At 40.0% G+C, this 17178-nt stretch overlaps 1 protein-coding gene across 1 annotated transcript; it reads right to left on the bottom strand.

The window, feature by feature from the left end:
• On the bottom strand, positions 1-15669 carry abcb4 (ATP-binding cassette, sub-family B (MDR/TAP), member 4). Its single transcript, XM_020641934.3, has 28 exons — positions 15516-15669; positions 15284-15366; positions 15033-15111; positions 14322-14478; positions 14168-14216; positions 13891-14082; positions 13332-13503; positions 13112-13236; positions 12315-12486; positions 12086-12199; positions 10775-10885; positions 10561-10686; positions 10059-10262; positions 9797-9967; positions 8899-9060; positions 8584-8763; positions 7392-7538; positions 7168-7272; positions 6957-7034; positions 6618-6701; positions 6282-6485; positions 5961-6061; positions 5706-5846; positions 3724-3880; positions 3423-3620; positions 2368-2574; positions 1745-1891; positions 1-1145 (listed from the first exon to the last, which is right to left on the bottom strand). Exons 2-28 carry the CDS (start codon positions 15355-15357, stop codon positions 939-941), a joined length of 3864 nt encoding a protein of 1287 aa, XP_020497590.2. The 5' UTR covers positions 15358-15366; positions 15516-15669; the 3' UTR covers positions 1-938.
• Positions 15670-17178: the final 1509 nt, after the last annotated feature.

Below are 17178 nucleotides of genomic sequence, written 5' to 3'. Positions count from 1 at the left end.
TGGTGGCTCATAAACTGAATATAAAACTTTAATAGTTAAATAAAAGCATCTTTTACAGAACAATAAATCTGAGAATTTGTTAAAACAAGAAGTGATTACTGTCAAATGTATGTGAACAAACATTACATCCTGTTGAGCTCTGTGAACTTTTTCAGGGTTTACATTTCCAGGCACTGATCATTTTTGTGTTTTGCTGTAGACAAAACAAACTGCATTATTATAACAATCAATAAATTATCAAAAAATCTGCAAAAAAGTACAATATAACTTACATTTTTTGGATAATCCCTTTTGTCAGAGGCATGGCTGGGGCACTATGGTACATAATAAATCCAGTGTATTCACTTAAATCTCTTGAACTTGACACCATTTTGCACTTTACAGAAGTTGGTCCTAGAAATCAGAAGCTCCAGAGAAATCATAACTGGTAATAAAGGAGTCCCAGTGTACGAGGCACAAACTTAAATTAAAGGTTTGAAACAAGAAGAATAACAAAAACGAGTGCACAACGTGATTATTGTTTACACAGGAGGCTATTTGCTTTGTAAGGCTGATAACAATCGAGTGACGTGGTAAGCTCTGACAGTGAGCCATCATGCACAACACTTGACCCCGCAAACTGAAGCAGAGAAATGGACTTTAGTCATTGAGGTCATCGATTAAACTTTTATATTTTCCTTGCTGCTGTGTGTCAAACTGTCCTCTGTATAAAATGCCCTCAAACACAACGTCTTACAACAATAGTACAGAAGTTATACTTTGACATTTGTCTGATCTTTACCAGACTATGTAGCCAGATATACAGAAATCACAAGAAGGCCACGACAGCTTTAAAGGCCACTGTCAGGTCCCATCTTTACTGTTCAGATGATGATAAAAGGCATGCGTGTTGAATCCAGCCCTCTAAAGATCAAAATTAACCGGTGAGGTATTCTTCCTTATTCTCTGCCGTGGCCCATCTGTGTGGTGACCAGCATGTGGTAGACTCCCTTCTTGGCCAGCAGCTGTTGATGCGTCCCCTGTTCGACCACCACTCCTCCCTGGAAGACAGCGATGCGGTCGGCGTTTTGGATGGTGGACAGACGATGGGCCACGACGATACACGTCCTGCCCTTACTGGCCTGGTCCAATGCCTCCTGCACCACCTGTAAAGAGCACAATGATCCTCATGTGAGCTTATAAGAGTCATTTTATTTTTATTAGCCTTTGTTTCTGTTGATCCTTCTTGTGTCTTGTATGAGAAAGTAGGCTTGTCTTCCTTACACAACAGAAGCACAGAACATTGGTACATCTTTCTTTGCAAGGCTGAACTACAGGATTCAGCTGAACACCGCCCGATTTGCTACTCTATCCACTGTCCTTTCAAATAAAGGCAAAAAGCTCCAGAAAATCTTTTTTTTAAAAGAAGAAGCTGGCTTTGTTTTGTTTTTCCTCTGTTTTTAATGATCTCAAAAAGAAGATCAAATGACACAGAAAATATATCTGTAAATGAGGATTACTCCTCAGTGGACCCTATCTGTATAACTTATACCTGACCAAATTTCCACTTGGCACTTAAGAAGTATTTTTTTATTCTTCAACAAACACTCCCACACATATTTTCCCTCTTCTAAATCATGTTTACATTCTTACCTCCTCCTGTATTTGTGTGTAGCTGTATTGTTTAGTTATACTGTATATATCAAATTCTGAATTCCCACTCAATATTGGTCAGTGCTGGGAAGAGAAAAAGATAAACACTCACCTTCTCACTCTCTGTGTCGAGGGCGGAGGTAGCCTCGTCCAGGAGCAGCAGCCTGGGGTTGCGGAGGATGGCTCGGGCTATGGCAATACGCTGCTTCTGTCCGCCTGAGAGCTGCGTCCCCTTATCGCCTGCCTGAGTTTTGTACTTCTGCTCGCACAAACAGAGGGAAGGGGAAAGGGGGTACAATAATATTGTTATATTGCCAAAATAATCACAGAAGAATCCACAAACTTCACCTCTCACTATTATCACTATTAAACCTTTATGCTAAAGAAATGATCTAGTTACTTCATAAACTAATGAAAAGACTTGATACTGCAAGAGATAAGTGATTAAATATCAGAAGAAGTTGAAACCAGACACCAGTTTTAATTGTTTTATTGTATTTGATTGAAGAAAATCTATTATATTTGGCTCATTTGACTTTTATATTGTCTCCTGCACTGACAGACACCTCAGCTAAAGTGTCATGCTTTATCACTGTGACTCAAAATATTAAAAACATAAACTAGCAATACTCCCATACAACGTTTTCCCTAACGAAACAGAGTCTTACCATTTCTACTACTTCTACCTCGAACATGGCTGCCTTGTGACACATGATGAAAAATCCCAGCGGTTACCTGTGGCAGTTCTTCGATGAAGCTGTGAATGTTGGCCGCTTTAGCAGCTGCCATTATCTCCTCCATGGAGGCAACTCGGCTGTTGTCTCCGTAGGCGATGTTTTCAGCCAAGGTGCAGTCGAACAGCACTGGCTCCTGGGATACGATGCCTATCTGCGATCTCAACCAGTGGATGTTCAGATGTTTTATATTCGTACTGTCCATCACCTGGAGGAGTCAGTGGTAGAACATGATAGGGCAAAATGAGAAGTTGGGGAGATGTCTTAAACCTGCAACAATCCATTTTGGGCCCAGCTTTAAAGACAAAAAAGGCTTACAAAAACAAATAAAAAAAAGAGACCTCAAAGTGAAGTAGGCACAGAAAAAAGAAATTAAAAATTTAAACCATCCAGAAATTTCTTCTGGCTTACTTGTAAGAACTAAAATGAATACTATTGGCCTCCCCCTTTTTAGGTCTTCATCAAGGGAAATATCCGGTTATTTGGCAACTAACTTATATTCCTATATTCACCAGCTGATCTCTTATTAGCTAATAAACAAAACAATGACCCCAGAGACCATGGACAAAGCTGTCTGAAGAAAATAATGGGTTAGTTTGTTGATTCAAGCAATCCCTTTCTGTATCCAAGTTGCCTGGTGAAGCACTGTTTTCACAGAAAGATTGGTTTCAGCCACTTGAAAAAGTCAACAATGGACCAAATCAAACTGAGAGATAAATATATATCAAAAACAGGATTATATTTCAACCAGAGGAGCGTCTGAAGAGTGTTCGGAACAATGACCTAGTGCTAATAAAAACATCAAGATAATGGGATCATTTTCCTTAGAGGACACCTTTATGAATCCCATCAATATACAATGCAATGATAAGTGCAGTAAAGATAAAACAATACATGCCACACAGACCGCTTACTGTCTCCAGGTCCCTGTCTTGTCAGTACAGTGCTGTAAAACCGATCATAAATACCCTGGCTAGCTAACCATTAGCTAACTGGCAGTAGGTGAAGAGGCACAGGCCTTTGACACAGAGTGTGGGTGTGCTTTTATCTCCTCACCACTCTCCCCTCTCTGGGGTCGTAGAATCGCTCCAGCAGCTGGATGGTGGTGCTCTTTCCACAGCCACTGCTCCCCACCAAAGCCAGAGTCTCTCCCTTTTTCACCCTCAGGTTCAGCCCTTGCAGGATGGGCAGATCGGGGCGTGAAGGGTAGTTGAACTTGACATGATCAAAGTACACGTTTCCATCAAATTTGTCCTACAGTTTGAGGAGATGAAGCAGAGTAGTGGTGTGTTAGCATGTGTGTAATAATATGTGGTATTTCTTTTTGTTTGACATGTCAGGCTCGTGTGTTATGTACCGGTGACTGTCCTGCATCTGACAGATTATCAATAGCGGGCTCTCTCTTTATCAGGAACAAGAGGTGGGCGGCTGACAATTTAGCCTTAGCGTAGTTTGGAGCGAAAGAGTTGACCTCTCCGACAGCCATGGCACCAAACAGAAGAGCGGAAATCACACTGGGAGAGAAGGTTACATGCACATTAGTTTTAACACTGAAGAGAGTTAAGGAAGGTTACCAGGTATAACATTAATATCACATAACTGATGACCTTCACTTTTCTTGTGTACATTATACACAAAAGCTCAATTTAGTCTCAGTTGTTTTTCTGGTTCCCCACAAAAGCATAACACCATTAGATGCAAGGGATCTGAGCAGCTCACAGGTTAAAGGGGAATCCTAAGACATCACCACCATCATCAAGAGTGTAGGTGTTCAAGAAAAAGCTGGGTCTTTAGCCTTTTCTTAAAGGTGGAAAGGGGCTAGTTAAGGGGGAGCCATTTTTGTTGCTGTTTTGTAAGCGAGCAGCAGGGTTTAAATTTGATATGAGCAGTAACTGGGAGCCAGTGGAGGGAGATGAACAGCGGAGTGACATGAGCTGTTTCGTGGTCTTGGCAGTTCTTAAACTGGATGAGAAGTCATCAGACTCTCTGGATTTACTAAATGTTTCTCTCAGCTGTCCTAAACCCTGCCCTTTGCCCTCTGAGTCAGTCTATTTAACAACTTTGGCCACAACAACTATTGAATAAATTGCTAAAGATTTTTGTGAAGAATTCTTGTTTTTTTTTTAAAAGATGTGATTTAAATGTTTGTCTTTACATTTGTTGTTTTCTATAGCAATGACAATAAATATATATTCTATGTTGTAGAATGTCTCATACTGATTGATCTCCTGACTCGTCCTTCCACCATGAGGTGGAAGTTTCTTCACACAATATTAGATATATTTAAATGGCTTTTGTTTAAGATTCCTGTCCCACTTTATATAAATAACCTGCTATATGATAAGTTTGGTGCCCCATTCACTTTTTCTTCAAAGGTGAAAATGTCTTAAGTCGAGAGCTTTCGTAAATAATAACACCAAATGTGCACAAGACATTTGGTTTGTATTCTGTATTTGTAAGTCTGACCTCAGTAGTACTGATGCTAATTAGAAAGTTATCATGCCAAGACACTGACCAAAGATAATGAACATTAGAACAATAACCTCTTCAGAGACTTAGCTTGTGATAAAATGTTGGTACACTAATATTAGCATTCAGCTTAAAGCACTGCTGTAATGCCGTACAGCGTAGGAGAGCTGCTAGCATGTCTAGACTGTATATCGTTTCCACACTGGTAACATTTTAAACCATATAATCTGTTCTTTATCTGCCTTTTTGTATTCTTTTATCATTTAAGATTCACAGGTTCCCATAAAAAGGTTTTTTTAATTAATTCCTAAACTGACTAGATCATTCTAGATGTCTTGTTGATTGCTTTACATATTTTTTTTAATTCAGCATGATACAGTGGGTACCTTGGTAAACCTTGGCTTCTTGTAAAGTATGGGAAACTAATATCTAAGGATTTATACGGCATATTTCATGGGGTTGAGGAGTTAACATGTCTGTGTTTTATAGTTACATGTCCCTTCAGATGACAAAGCACTTTGGACTTCTCCTTTGGTGTGAAAGGTAGAATACCAATAAAGGCGATGGCTCCTCCCAACGATGACACATTAAGCTACGATAGCCATTTGAAGCACATGTATGTGTTCATTGCATCAACAAGGCTCAGGTGTCTCATGTGCTCTGGGATTAGATCCCAGCCAATCACAGCGGCCCGTCACCTGATTCCGGCTGAGTTAATGATTAAAAGCCATATAAACAACAGCTCCTTCCCAAACAAATGCTTTTGTTCCTGATGTTTCATGCTGTGACCAAAACTGTTAGACAACATCCTTGCTGTTAATCTCCACATTTATATCAACTTTATAGAAACTAATACTGTCTGGTACTCACAGGAATACCCCCTCAACATCCATTCTTCCTTCTTTAATGAGCCAGGCTCCAAAGCGGAAACAGCCTGCATACGTGAAGTAGACCATAGCCTGTGAGAAGGAGAAGGTCAAACCATACACGTGGGCCTTTTTCCTGGCACTCCTGTGCAGGGAAGGTGTGAGAAGGACATAATCAGAGCGAGCACAACACAACTCAAAATGTATATTTCAATGTGTACATTTATTCCATGGAGTTGTTAACATTGTGTTCCCTTACTTGTATGGCACTAAAAGTTTTTCCTGATACAAAGCCTCAAACTTGGATTCTCTGCTGAGAGAGGCAACAGTGCGGATATTTTCAATGGCCTCTGTAGCAATCTGTAGGAACGGAAAAAAAAAGTATCAGAAAATAAACATTCTACTTGCTTCTATCCCTAGGTCTTTTTTCAAATCAGCGTTCTGCCCCAATTTTTTTATAATATGGTTACAGGGACAGTGTCAATTACAAGAGATTTATGATTAAGTTCTATTTTTTACAGCAGTCCTTATCCGGACTTTTAGAGAGCAATAGCAAAAGAAGCTCACATTGAGTTCCTACCTTTCCTGCCTGCTCCAGCTCTTTCTTGTCTCCTGAAGCATGTCCCGCAAGCATCTGCATCTCTACAGCTCCAGCTGTTGCTAAGATTGGCACCACAGCCAGAATGAGCAGGGTCAGTTCCCAGCCATACACGAAGGAGATGATAATACCGGTGCCCAGGTTGGCGAAGTTCTGTGTCAGAGTGGCCATGCGAGCTCCTGTAGCCTGAGGTCGCATAAAGATGGGGACAAAGCACACAGATTGAGCACTGTTTTTAATTTAAGATTCTTTGTGGTTCTCTTGAGCTAGCAGCTTGGTTTGTTGATTTTAAGACTGTGAATGAGTTTTGAGACACACCCCTTGTACTTGTGCAGCGTCTGTCGCCAATCTCGTTGTGAGCGCTCCAACACTATTTTTTGGGTCGTCATACCAGCCAAGGTCCTACAAGACAACAGGAAAAAAAAAAATGAAAATGTTAAATATGCTCACGTAAAAGTAAACCAAAAAATTGGGTCACCCTCAGTTACTTATATGAGTGCTGAATCCTTGAACCAAAAATCATCGACGGTATTTCAGGACAGCAAACCAAAAACTATATACATATATAAATATAAGGAAAACTGACCCTATATCATTTAAGTTATAGCTAGTTGACATCTTGTCTCTCATCTCAGTATTTTGGTTTGATGCACTAACCTGTCTCATCATGGACGTAAAGGCTTTGAGTCTCAGTTTAAGAGTCAGAATCTCTCCAGATTTACCAAAACAGAAACCCTGTGCAAAGTAAACGGGGAGAAGGCATGTCATATCATCTGCATTTCATCATGCTGAAACACTATTATTTGGACAAAACATTTAGCTCGATAAGAAAACAAGAGTGTGTGTTTATGTGTGTGTACATGTATACCTGTAGAAACATGGTGACAAAGGATATCGCTCCAATTAAAACAAACATCAGGGAAAAGAACTCCGATTTCTCCTTGATGACTCTCGGGTCTGGCTCTGCAAACGTCTGAGAAGAGAGAGAATAACTACGGTAGAATAACTTCTGGCAAATGCCGCAATTTATGTGAAACATTAAAATGACTTTTGTGCTAAAAAAAAAAAAAAAATGCTAAAAGAAGAACCTACAGTGATGATCTTTGTGAAGATGATAGCAAACGCTGGCTGCAGAGCTCCGTTGGCTATGGCACAGAAGACTCCTACCACAATGTAGGGCCACTCAGGAAGGTTGTATTGCATTACTTCAGTGAAGGACACGGGAGGAATATTTTTATCCTGTAGAAGGAGGGAGAAAGAGCTGAATTAGATTGCATTTCTCTCCTGTTTGGGCAGCTGAGACAGCGGTGATCTGCACATTGTACGTAGTTGCTAGTGTGTGTAGGGAGAGATGGTCACAAAACAGTGGAGCTACAAAGTACAAACCATTTTGCAGAAATATTTCAAATGTATGGCCATATCTTTCAACAATGTGATACATAAGCCATTTTGAATATAATTCATAGACAGGAATAGAGGAGGGAGTTAATATCTGCTAAAGACATATCTAGCTCACAGCGTATTCCATCAATCTAAAAAGTAAAGAGAGACCAAATATAGCGATTCGTATAGTAATCTAGGAACTGAGGTAGGCTCACTCTCCTGTAATAATCTTCTAAATATAAGCAATCAATAGCCATGCAAATATTTCCATGTCAGGTAAGGAATTGTTGGAAACAGATAAAAAAGCAATAATTATTTATTATTTATAAAGGACACATAGGACCCTGATGAGTAATTGCTAATGTGAGATAAAAAAAAAGGGTGTATTGTTTACCAAAGCCAAATTCCTTGTAATTGTCAACATAATGCTGATTCCTTCTGATTCTGATCATTATGACAGATTTGTTACATACAATAATGAATCGTCAGCATCAAATGAGACCTTTTGCACACACACCCTACCCCCAACCAACACACACACACACACACACACACACACACACACACACATACAAACACAAATCTCATCAAATCAAACCATGCAAAGCAATAGCAAGGACAAATAGCATACGGGATTGGGGATTGATATTTTAGTGAAAAAAAAACTTTAGGGAGTGTCATATTCTTTTTTGTGTGTTAGTGTAATGATTTAAGGACTTTTGGGGATGACAATGGGGTTATATGATGTTGAATAGCCTGTATATATTTAGAAATCCAAACTTATTTATTCAAAATAGTCTGAACTGTTGAGAAAATAGTTGGTACGACCTTTTACTTCTTAGGCTTCTTTATATATAAATGCTGCCCCATTGCTAAAACTGCATAGATGTTCACAGCTCACCTCTTCTGCCTGCTCAATCTCAAACTTTTTCATCTCTTCTTTGTCTGCCTCTGAAAGGGCAAAGGAGGAGCCTCTTGACTTCCTTCTGGACAGAGAAGTCTGTGACGCTGATTTGACTAGCGTGCCCTTCTCATCTGCAGGCAGCTCTGACTCCTGACCGTCCTCTTCTTTCTGAAAAGTCTGCAGTAGAGAAAGTCAGAAAGAAACCTTATTTGATAACATTATCAAAGACCAACCATTCTGTAGTTACAAGTTCCCCTTGAGCTCCAGTCCAACCAAATCATGTTGCAAAGTGCTTATGGGTGTGTACATTACCTGCATGGTTACCAGTGTATGGTAGACTCCCTGTTTCTCCATCAGTTCATTGTGACTCCCAAGCTCCACAATTTCACCTTTCTGGAAGCCAGCAATGATGTCTGCGTTTCTAATGGTCGAAAGGCGGTGGGCTACAACTAAGGTGGTACGACCCAGTCGGACCTGCAGACAAAGTTTTGTGAAGATGTGCTCCATGATTCAGTTCTTATGTACAATGATGCTTTGAGTTACATTCTCACTTCTGCACTTGAAAATGTAAAAAATTATTAAGCTTACATTATTGTTTAGAAGGTAATGTTTACCTTGTTTGCATCTTATTTTAGCTAAAACATAGCCCAAAAGCACAGAGCAAACCTAAGGCTGAGGAGAAATGCCATTTGCTTTACAAATATTGGCAGTCTAAAATCAAAGTCTAGCACTGAGTCAAATTTTATTTGCTGGTGACGTTAGTTGAAAGCTCATGGAAGAAAAAACTGATATCCTTGGGCCACCATATTCTCCCATTTATCGAAGGAAACCCACTGGCTGATGAGAAGTTATTTTTTTATAGAATTTTGAGAACACAAAGAACAAAAAACAAACAAGCAGACTTTTCCCTAACATATCTTACACAAAAGGGGTAGCTTAAAAAATGATAAATGCACCTTGTAAAATAAATATCTTGTGATCAAAATAAATCGAGGGTGATCAATCCATACCACAAGTATCTGAACCAAATTTGATCGGTTAATATTTCTGTCTAGACCAAGGCCAGAAAAAAAGACCAAGGCCATTTCTAGAGCCACACCACTCACACTACAAAAGAAACTAGTTTCACAAAGTATTTGTTTCTTTGTAAAGTGCACAGCATGACAGCACAAAGCTTCATCAATGTTATAGAATTTATGTGTGTTTTCACCTTGTCAAGAGCAGATTGCACAATTTTCTCACTCTCAGCATCAAGAGCAGATGTGGCTTCATCCAAAAGAAGGATTTTGGGGTTGCGGACTAAAGCTCGAGCGATCGCAATCCTCTGCTTCTGTCCTCCACTCATCTGAGTCCCTCTGTCTCCAACCAGCGTCTCAAACTTCTGCTCAAACGACAACAGTCTCAACATTAGCAAGCGTTGGACAGAGAGCTTGATAAGCACAGAATACAGTCAGAAATAAATACAAACATACATCAGGGAGGGTCATAATAAAGTCATAGGCATTAGCCTCCTTGGTAGCTTGTTCAATCTCCTGTTGGGTCACGTCAAGTCGTCCATATCTGATGTTCTCAGCGATGGTAGTGGCAAAGAGGATGGGCTCCTGGCTCACCACACCGATCATCTCTCTCAGGTAGCGGATGTTAAGAGTACGGATGTCGTGATCGTCAATGAACACCTAAAAGCAGAAGCGAAACAGACACAGAACTTAATTTAGGTCCCTATAATTCTTCTGATGTAGCTGTTATGTGGGTTAAGAGTTGCCAGGTTTTGCTAAAAAAAAAATGATAATAATAAATCTCTGACTCTGCTGCTTTGATTCATTTATTCATTCTTTTTTAAACTGTCCACCAATGTTTGATAACTTGGAGAAGTGCTGTAATTTCCTAACATGACCCAACCAATTGACCATAGTAGAACATATCACAAGGATCAAATGTATTCTTTGGATTAAGATGTGGATAAATGTCACTTACAGATCCTTCCTGAGGATCGTAGAACCTCTGCAGCAACTGTATCGTGGTGCTTTTACCACAGCCACTGCTCCCCACCAAGGCAATGGTCTGTCCACTTTTCACACTCAGAGACAAGTTATTTAACACCTAAGAATGAAAAACAATGCACGTTGTAAGACACAAATTGAACTAACATATTGTTTGTAGGTTTTTTGTGTATCTATGGGGAACGTACTTTGAGATCCGGCCTCGAAGGGTAATTGAAGTTTATGTTCTTGAACTCTATGTCTCCCTTGATGAAGTCGGGCTTAAATCCCGCCTCTGAATAGCTGTCGATGTTCGGTTGCTGTTGAGACAAGAGTGAACAATATCTATACTTCAAAAACTGGGCCTCCTTTTGGTTTTCTGATTCTTATCATAAGTTTAAACAGACAATGAGAGGAAAGCCGTTAGCCCTCCAGGTTCGGGTAAGCGTATTTAACAAGGCTAATGTTTATTTCTTCAGCCCCTTGTGTGTTTTCACTGCTTCTCTTGATGCTGCTAAGCACACACACGCACGCACACACGCACGCACACACGCACGCACGCACGCACACACACACACACGCACGCACACACGCACACACACACACACACACACGCACACACACACACACACACACTGTTGTTTTCTCTTTTGCTTTGCTGCTGACAAAGGTAGAGCTCCGTGTTGATGAAGGTTTTTCTTTTATGTCTCTTCTGAAGACTTCATCTCTGTATTTCAAAATAGACAGAAAAGTCTATCTCATCCAGCATAACAGAGAAAAAGATGATTCATAGAAAAGAGCTGAAACTAACTTAGAGACATGTTCATGAGAGTTAGGCGCTGTGACGTTGATGGAAACCTGTCCTCCAGTTTGAAGCCTGTCATACAATAAGGAAGAACCCCTGAGAGGATATTTCAGACTCTTTCAGTTTTACTTGAGGCTTTTTATGCTAATTTCCATTCAGGTGCAAACACATGTACTACCGAATCAATAGTTTCAAAGAATGCAGCATCCTGTATCTTTACGTTTAAGCAAATGTGAGTGAGTTAGTGTAATGACTAACAGTCACTGAACACAGGCATGAGATCCCAAAACTGCAAGTGAAAAGAATCTCTCTGAAATCATCCTATAACTGGTTCAGTTGAAACCGGTTGTGTTGCATGTTTCTCAGGCTACATGAACTAGTTTGCTTTTAACCATACGTTATGTGATAATGATGCAGTATTTGCAACGTGCTGGTAACCTCACAGGAAATTCACGATAAGTTCACAAAAAGGGAGAGTCCCTGCTGTGCAATATCAACCAAATGACCTCCAGTCTTCATGCAAACAGCAGGAACTCCAATTACAGCAAAGCCTAACATCTCATTAGGGACTCCAGGTTGTCGGCTTTATCAAAGCGCCTTCCAAGAGGTGAAGGTACAGTAATACAAACTGACAGCTTAAATAAATAAAAAAAAAGTGTTTTTTAAATATTTTACTGGTGTACTTTGGGGGAATTACTCAAGATGTTGTACTTACTTGATCAATAATGCTGTAGACTTTATGTGCAGCTCCTCGGGCGCTAGCAAAGGTCTGGATATTGGGAGAAGTCTGCCCAATGGTAAACGCTCCAATGAGCACGACAAAGAACACCTTCAAACAAAGACAAATCAGTGTTAGCTGCCCAAGCTGCCTGTAAACATTCATATTATTGATGATTAAAGGGAATTAACAATTAGAATTTCTGTCATGGTGTGTCTACACTCACAGTAAGTACAGTTCCGATGGTGTACTCCTTTTCAAGCACGAGCCTGCTGCCGTACCAGAAGGCCAGCGCGTAGGTCAGGTAGATCATCAGAAAGCTGAAGCCCATGGAGATGTTGGAGGAGAGCGCTTTCTTTATTCCCATGTTTTTAGCGTCCACTAAGTACTTGTTATATCTGTGGTAGATCACAAACACATGTGTTGTAAATGTCAGGGTTAAGATTGCAATGAAAACAATGCCCCATGGCTTCTATAAATGTCCCATCAGTAGAAAACACTAATCTAATTCAGTGGGGGGGTTTTATTGGTTTTATCAGGTTACAGTTGATAAAACAGTTTCTGTGGGCCTGATTGTGTTACAGACTATCATCTATTTGCCCTGAATAGATGTTTTGCTTTGCTAAATAGAAAATCATCAAAACTTTACATCATACTATTTGCCTGATTTTTGGGCTGTTAGTCAGCTTCCAGGTAAATGACAAAATGTACTTTATTTTACCCCACCCACAGAATTAATGGATGTTTAATTAAGGTATATTTGCATTGATATATCTCTTAAAATAATGTGTTATTTGATTTTCATTTCTTTACTCATTGCATCTGCATTCTTAGAAACCAGGGGACTATTCTTCCCACTGTAGAGGAAACATATTTAATCCAGTAGAAATGAAGGGTAGAATCAGTATATTTGGATTGCCCCAAATAATAAAAAGGGCCATTTTAAAATCAAGAATAATTGAATAATACAGAGGCAGGTCCGTGTTCATCTGCACACAAATATATGAGAAGTGCTGTACTCACCTCTCGATCTCTCTGCTCTGACCACTAAAGGCAAACACTGTCCTGATAGCAGAGAGCACTTCTTCTGCCACAGCTCCGGCTTTAGCATACGCAGACTGCTCTTTGCTAGTGAAAGATGCCAGCACCTGTTCACACAGGGAGGAATCATAAAATGTTATTGAGAACATCTGTTTTCTGTTTTAACACAATGATTAAAACACAGCTACAGGCGGACTTTTACCTTACTGAAAAGAGCAGCTGAAATGCCCAGCGCGGGGCTCACAGCCAGGATGACGAGAGTCAGTTTCCAACCTTTGATGAAGCCGATGACGAAGGATGTGATGAAGGTGCTGTAGGCCTGGATCAGCATTCCCGCCTTGTCGCCAATACCCTCCTGGATCTTATACACATCACTTTGAAGGAAAACATAAATAACATTAAGATGTTTTCCTTTTTTAATGTCACACATATTACATTTGCCAAAGTGACTCAACTTTCACTTTTGATTTATCAATCAACAGAAAATGAGTCACCATGTTTTTTTTACAATGCCTGAATTGATTGGGTACATTTTAAGAGGATAATACAAAATATCTTTTGCAGATTTTTCCTCTATCTTAGTGATAGTCATTCAGAAATGTTGATGCAGCAGCCCCTTTTAGCTGGCACATGATTACCTGTCTTGTAATAGGTCCTTACAGGTCACATGGTCATAACACATCACCATCTACACATCATCTATCAAACAAGGAATAAAATGTGAAATATTACACAAGGGGGAGTATTTTTCAGTAACCCACTCTGTGAGACGAGTGTTGAGCTCTCCGGTCTCGTTGACATCGTACCAGCTGATTTCCTGCCTCATGATGCTATGAAAAAACAACCTCCGGATTTGTCTGATCTGCCGCCCTGCTGCCAGGGTCCAGAAGGAGACCTGTATGTAGGCTGCCAACAGCACCCCAAACCCCATGATGGAATAGTAGATGGCATACCTAGAAAGAGAGTAATATTGTGACAAATACAAATCGTTTCTCTGCATTTGATTTGCTGTGTTTGTAGTGATGGGAAAAGACTTACGTTGTCATGTCCTCCTGTAAAGTGTCGTTAACAGGTACATGGGTGAAATCTGAAGACACAAGGTAACCGAAGACAATGTTTAAGGGTTTTTTACAGCTTAATTATTTATTTCATTACGGCCTATATGTGCTTGGGCTTGTTACTGAAAACTCACTAGGCATGCTGATGTTGGACGTCACAGAGGCATGTATAAAGCTGTCTGTCATGTCCCCAAATACTATACACATGACAGGAAGAATTATGCCATTGAGCATGGCCATCAATGTCCCAAACGTGATCAGCACGATGTCCCAGCTGTCCGCAAACCTGAACTACAAAAAGAGAAGAAAAAAAAGGGGGGGTGAGAATACAACAAGAAAGTGTGGGGAAAATCAGTATCTCTTTGTTCGGAAAGCTCCTGATAATTGACTGGGTGTAAGAATTTTGAGCTCAGCGATCAAAACAGAGAAAAGTTTAAACTTGAAGGAGCTATTATATTTTCACAGCAGGCGTCTCACAAAGTACACCCAAACAACAGGAGGATGTACTGCACTCCCATCCTCCCAGCCTGTTTCCCCTTTTACTCTCACACACACACGCACGCACGCACGCACGCACGCACGCACACACACACACACACACACACACACACACACACACAAGATCCCACAACTTCTCGACCTCTTATAAAATCACTTTTAACATCAGCCTCTACCTCTTCATCTCTGGCTAATCTTTAAAAAAACAACAATTTTAGAGCATTACTATGGACACGGTAGGACTATTCAGACTGTATTAGTGAAAAATGAAGCTTAACTACAACCCAGAAGGCCCATTTACATCAGTTTCTGTCAGAAAGACTTCACATTGTGATGAAAGAACTTACCACAGCAATGGGGCCAACCATGGGCAATTTGGGCTCTTTTTCTCCCTTCTTCTTTCCATCCTTGCGGTCATATTTCTTGCTGTATATAAAGCAAAAAGCAAGTTTGATGTCAGATATAAAGTTAAATGGCAATGTTTTTCTTCCCAAGAGAAAAAAAGTGAGACCCTGTTAAAAAAAAAAATGTCTTACAGGTTTAAAATCATCTGTTGAATTTGGTGAGTGAAAAGGAGTTACTTTTACAATGAATTTACCCTAATTCTTCACTTTGTCCTTGTTTGGCTGTGGACAGCATTTCCATCTCGCCCTTCGCATCCATTTCATCCATGTCTGGGTCCTGTCAGAGGAAGAACCGCTCGGTTTAAACTAATATTATCGTCTTAGGAATAAACACACGAGTAGCAGGCAATGATCCAGAGCTCATTCTGCGGTGCTTTGTAAAAGCGGTAAGTATGACAGAGAAGAATCAAAAAGTAGAATTTAAACCTGGATAGATCCACGGTTTTCTTCGCCGTTGTAAGCCCCAGACCCCTCTCTGTCTTCCAACCTATTCTTGACAGTGGCAATGATCTCACAGACACACGCCTGCTCTGGACCATAGGCTGTCCTTCACCCTCCTGCAGTCTCCTCCTCTTCTCTCCCCTCCTCACGTGGCTTTAAAGAGCGCTGTCTGTCGCCCGCTTCCGTCCTCAGAGAAACACGCAGTACAAACATGTAGTAAAAACATGTAGTAAAAACATGCAGTAGAAACATACAGTAGAAACATGCAGTAGACACACGTAGTAGAAACACGCAGTAGACACACGTAGTAGAAACACGCAGTAGAAACACGTAGTAGAAACATGTAGTACAAACACGCAGTAGAAACACGTAGTAGAAACATGTAGTACAAACATGTAGTAGACACATGTAATACAAACATGTAGTAGAAACATGTAGTAGACACATGTAATACAAACATGTAGTAGAAACATGTAGTAGACACATGTAATACAAACATGTAGTAGAAACATGTAGTAGACACATGTAATACAAACATGTAGTAGAAACATGTAGTAGACACATGTAATACAAACATGTAGTAGAAACATGTAGTAGACACATGTAGTAGAAACAGGTAGTAGAAATATAGAAATGACACCTATAGCCTACATATGGTCGCCGTCATGTCAAGTTTGGGGGGGGGCGGGGCGGGGCGTCCCATAGGGGGAAAGAAAGAGCATTCTGGGTACAGGTGTGCCCTGGCATAGAAACCCGGGGGGGTTAATTATTGTAACAATGTTTTAGGCCTACTCAAAAATAACTTCAAGCCATTTTAGAGTCTTAAATTTTATGAAATCACTCAAATTCAAATGTTACTTTTGTCCCTGTGGCTACAATTCAGGCATTCTGCCTTGATGTAAATACTCAAATAGGCTTCTATCAGTTATGAGAATCTGAAAAATGTGTAAGCTTCTCTATTGATCATCAACAGAAAGTACACTAAATGTAGGCCAATTCTGAAGGGACAATGGGCCATGTTTAATGTAAAACAACTTACCTATAAGCAATCATTTGACAACAACTAACTTCAGCATAAGTTAGGATAGAGAAGGCACATTCCTAACTAATGATGTTAAATATCCAACCATGTAATATAAAACAGAAATAGTTGATTTCTAATGCCAACCAATTCCTTCCTTAGTCTATCATAATGCTAACATGACCATTACCCAGGAAGTTGTGCCTTTCCTAACATGAAATGCTATCAAAATAGTCATGTACACTGGGAATAGACCATTGGTTTGGACTACAACAGTAGCTAAAAGATTATTTTAACTGCCTGCACAGTCACGGACAAGTCTGGAAACTCTTAAATCTATAATTTAATCATTTATTCCAAATTGTGAAACAGGTCTAACTTTAAAAAATTACCTTTTAGAAATGTAAGGCTTGTTTGTAGACATTTCTAGAAAGCTCACAGGCTCGCTTCCTGTTTAAAAGGGTAAATATTGTTTCTGGTGTCAGGTTTGACAGAAACGTACATGTGCTGCTCTAATGCTTGAGGCTGAGGCTAAATATAAACCAGATGTATTATTTGTGATTTGGTTGCCAGTTTGGATCAAAGAATAAGATAAAATAAGATAAGATAAAACTGTATTAATCCCAC

The sequence above is a fragment of the Labrus bergylta genome, chromosome 8 (genome assembly GCF_963930695.1).
Source record: "Labrus bergylta chromosome 8, fLabBer1.1, whole genome shotgun sequence".
Lineage (NCBI taxonomy): Eukaryota > Metazoa > Chordata > Actinopteri > Labriformes > Labridae > Labrus > Labrus bergylta.
Note: the sequence above shows the minus strand (reverse complement) of the source record. Positions and strands in the feature narration are given on the sequence as shown.

Bases quoted from the DNA above. Each gene is read 5' to 3' on its own strand.
- abcb4 (XM_020641934.3), bottom strand. From the start codon at position 15,357: ATGGATGAAATGGATGCGAAGGGCGAGATGGAAATGCTGTCCACAGCC. The intron at 10,687-10,774 runs GTACGTTCCCCA...TTTCATTCTTAG, and splicing joins CTTCGAGGCCGGATCTCAAA to GTGTTAAATAACTTGTCTCT. The intron at 6,702-6,956 runs GTTAGTGCATCA...GTTGTCTTGTAG, and splicing joins TTACGTCCATGATGAGACAG to GACCTTGGCTGGTATGACGA.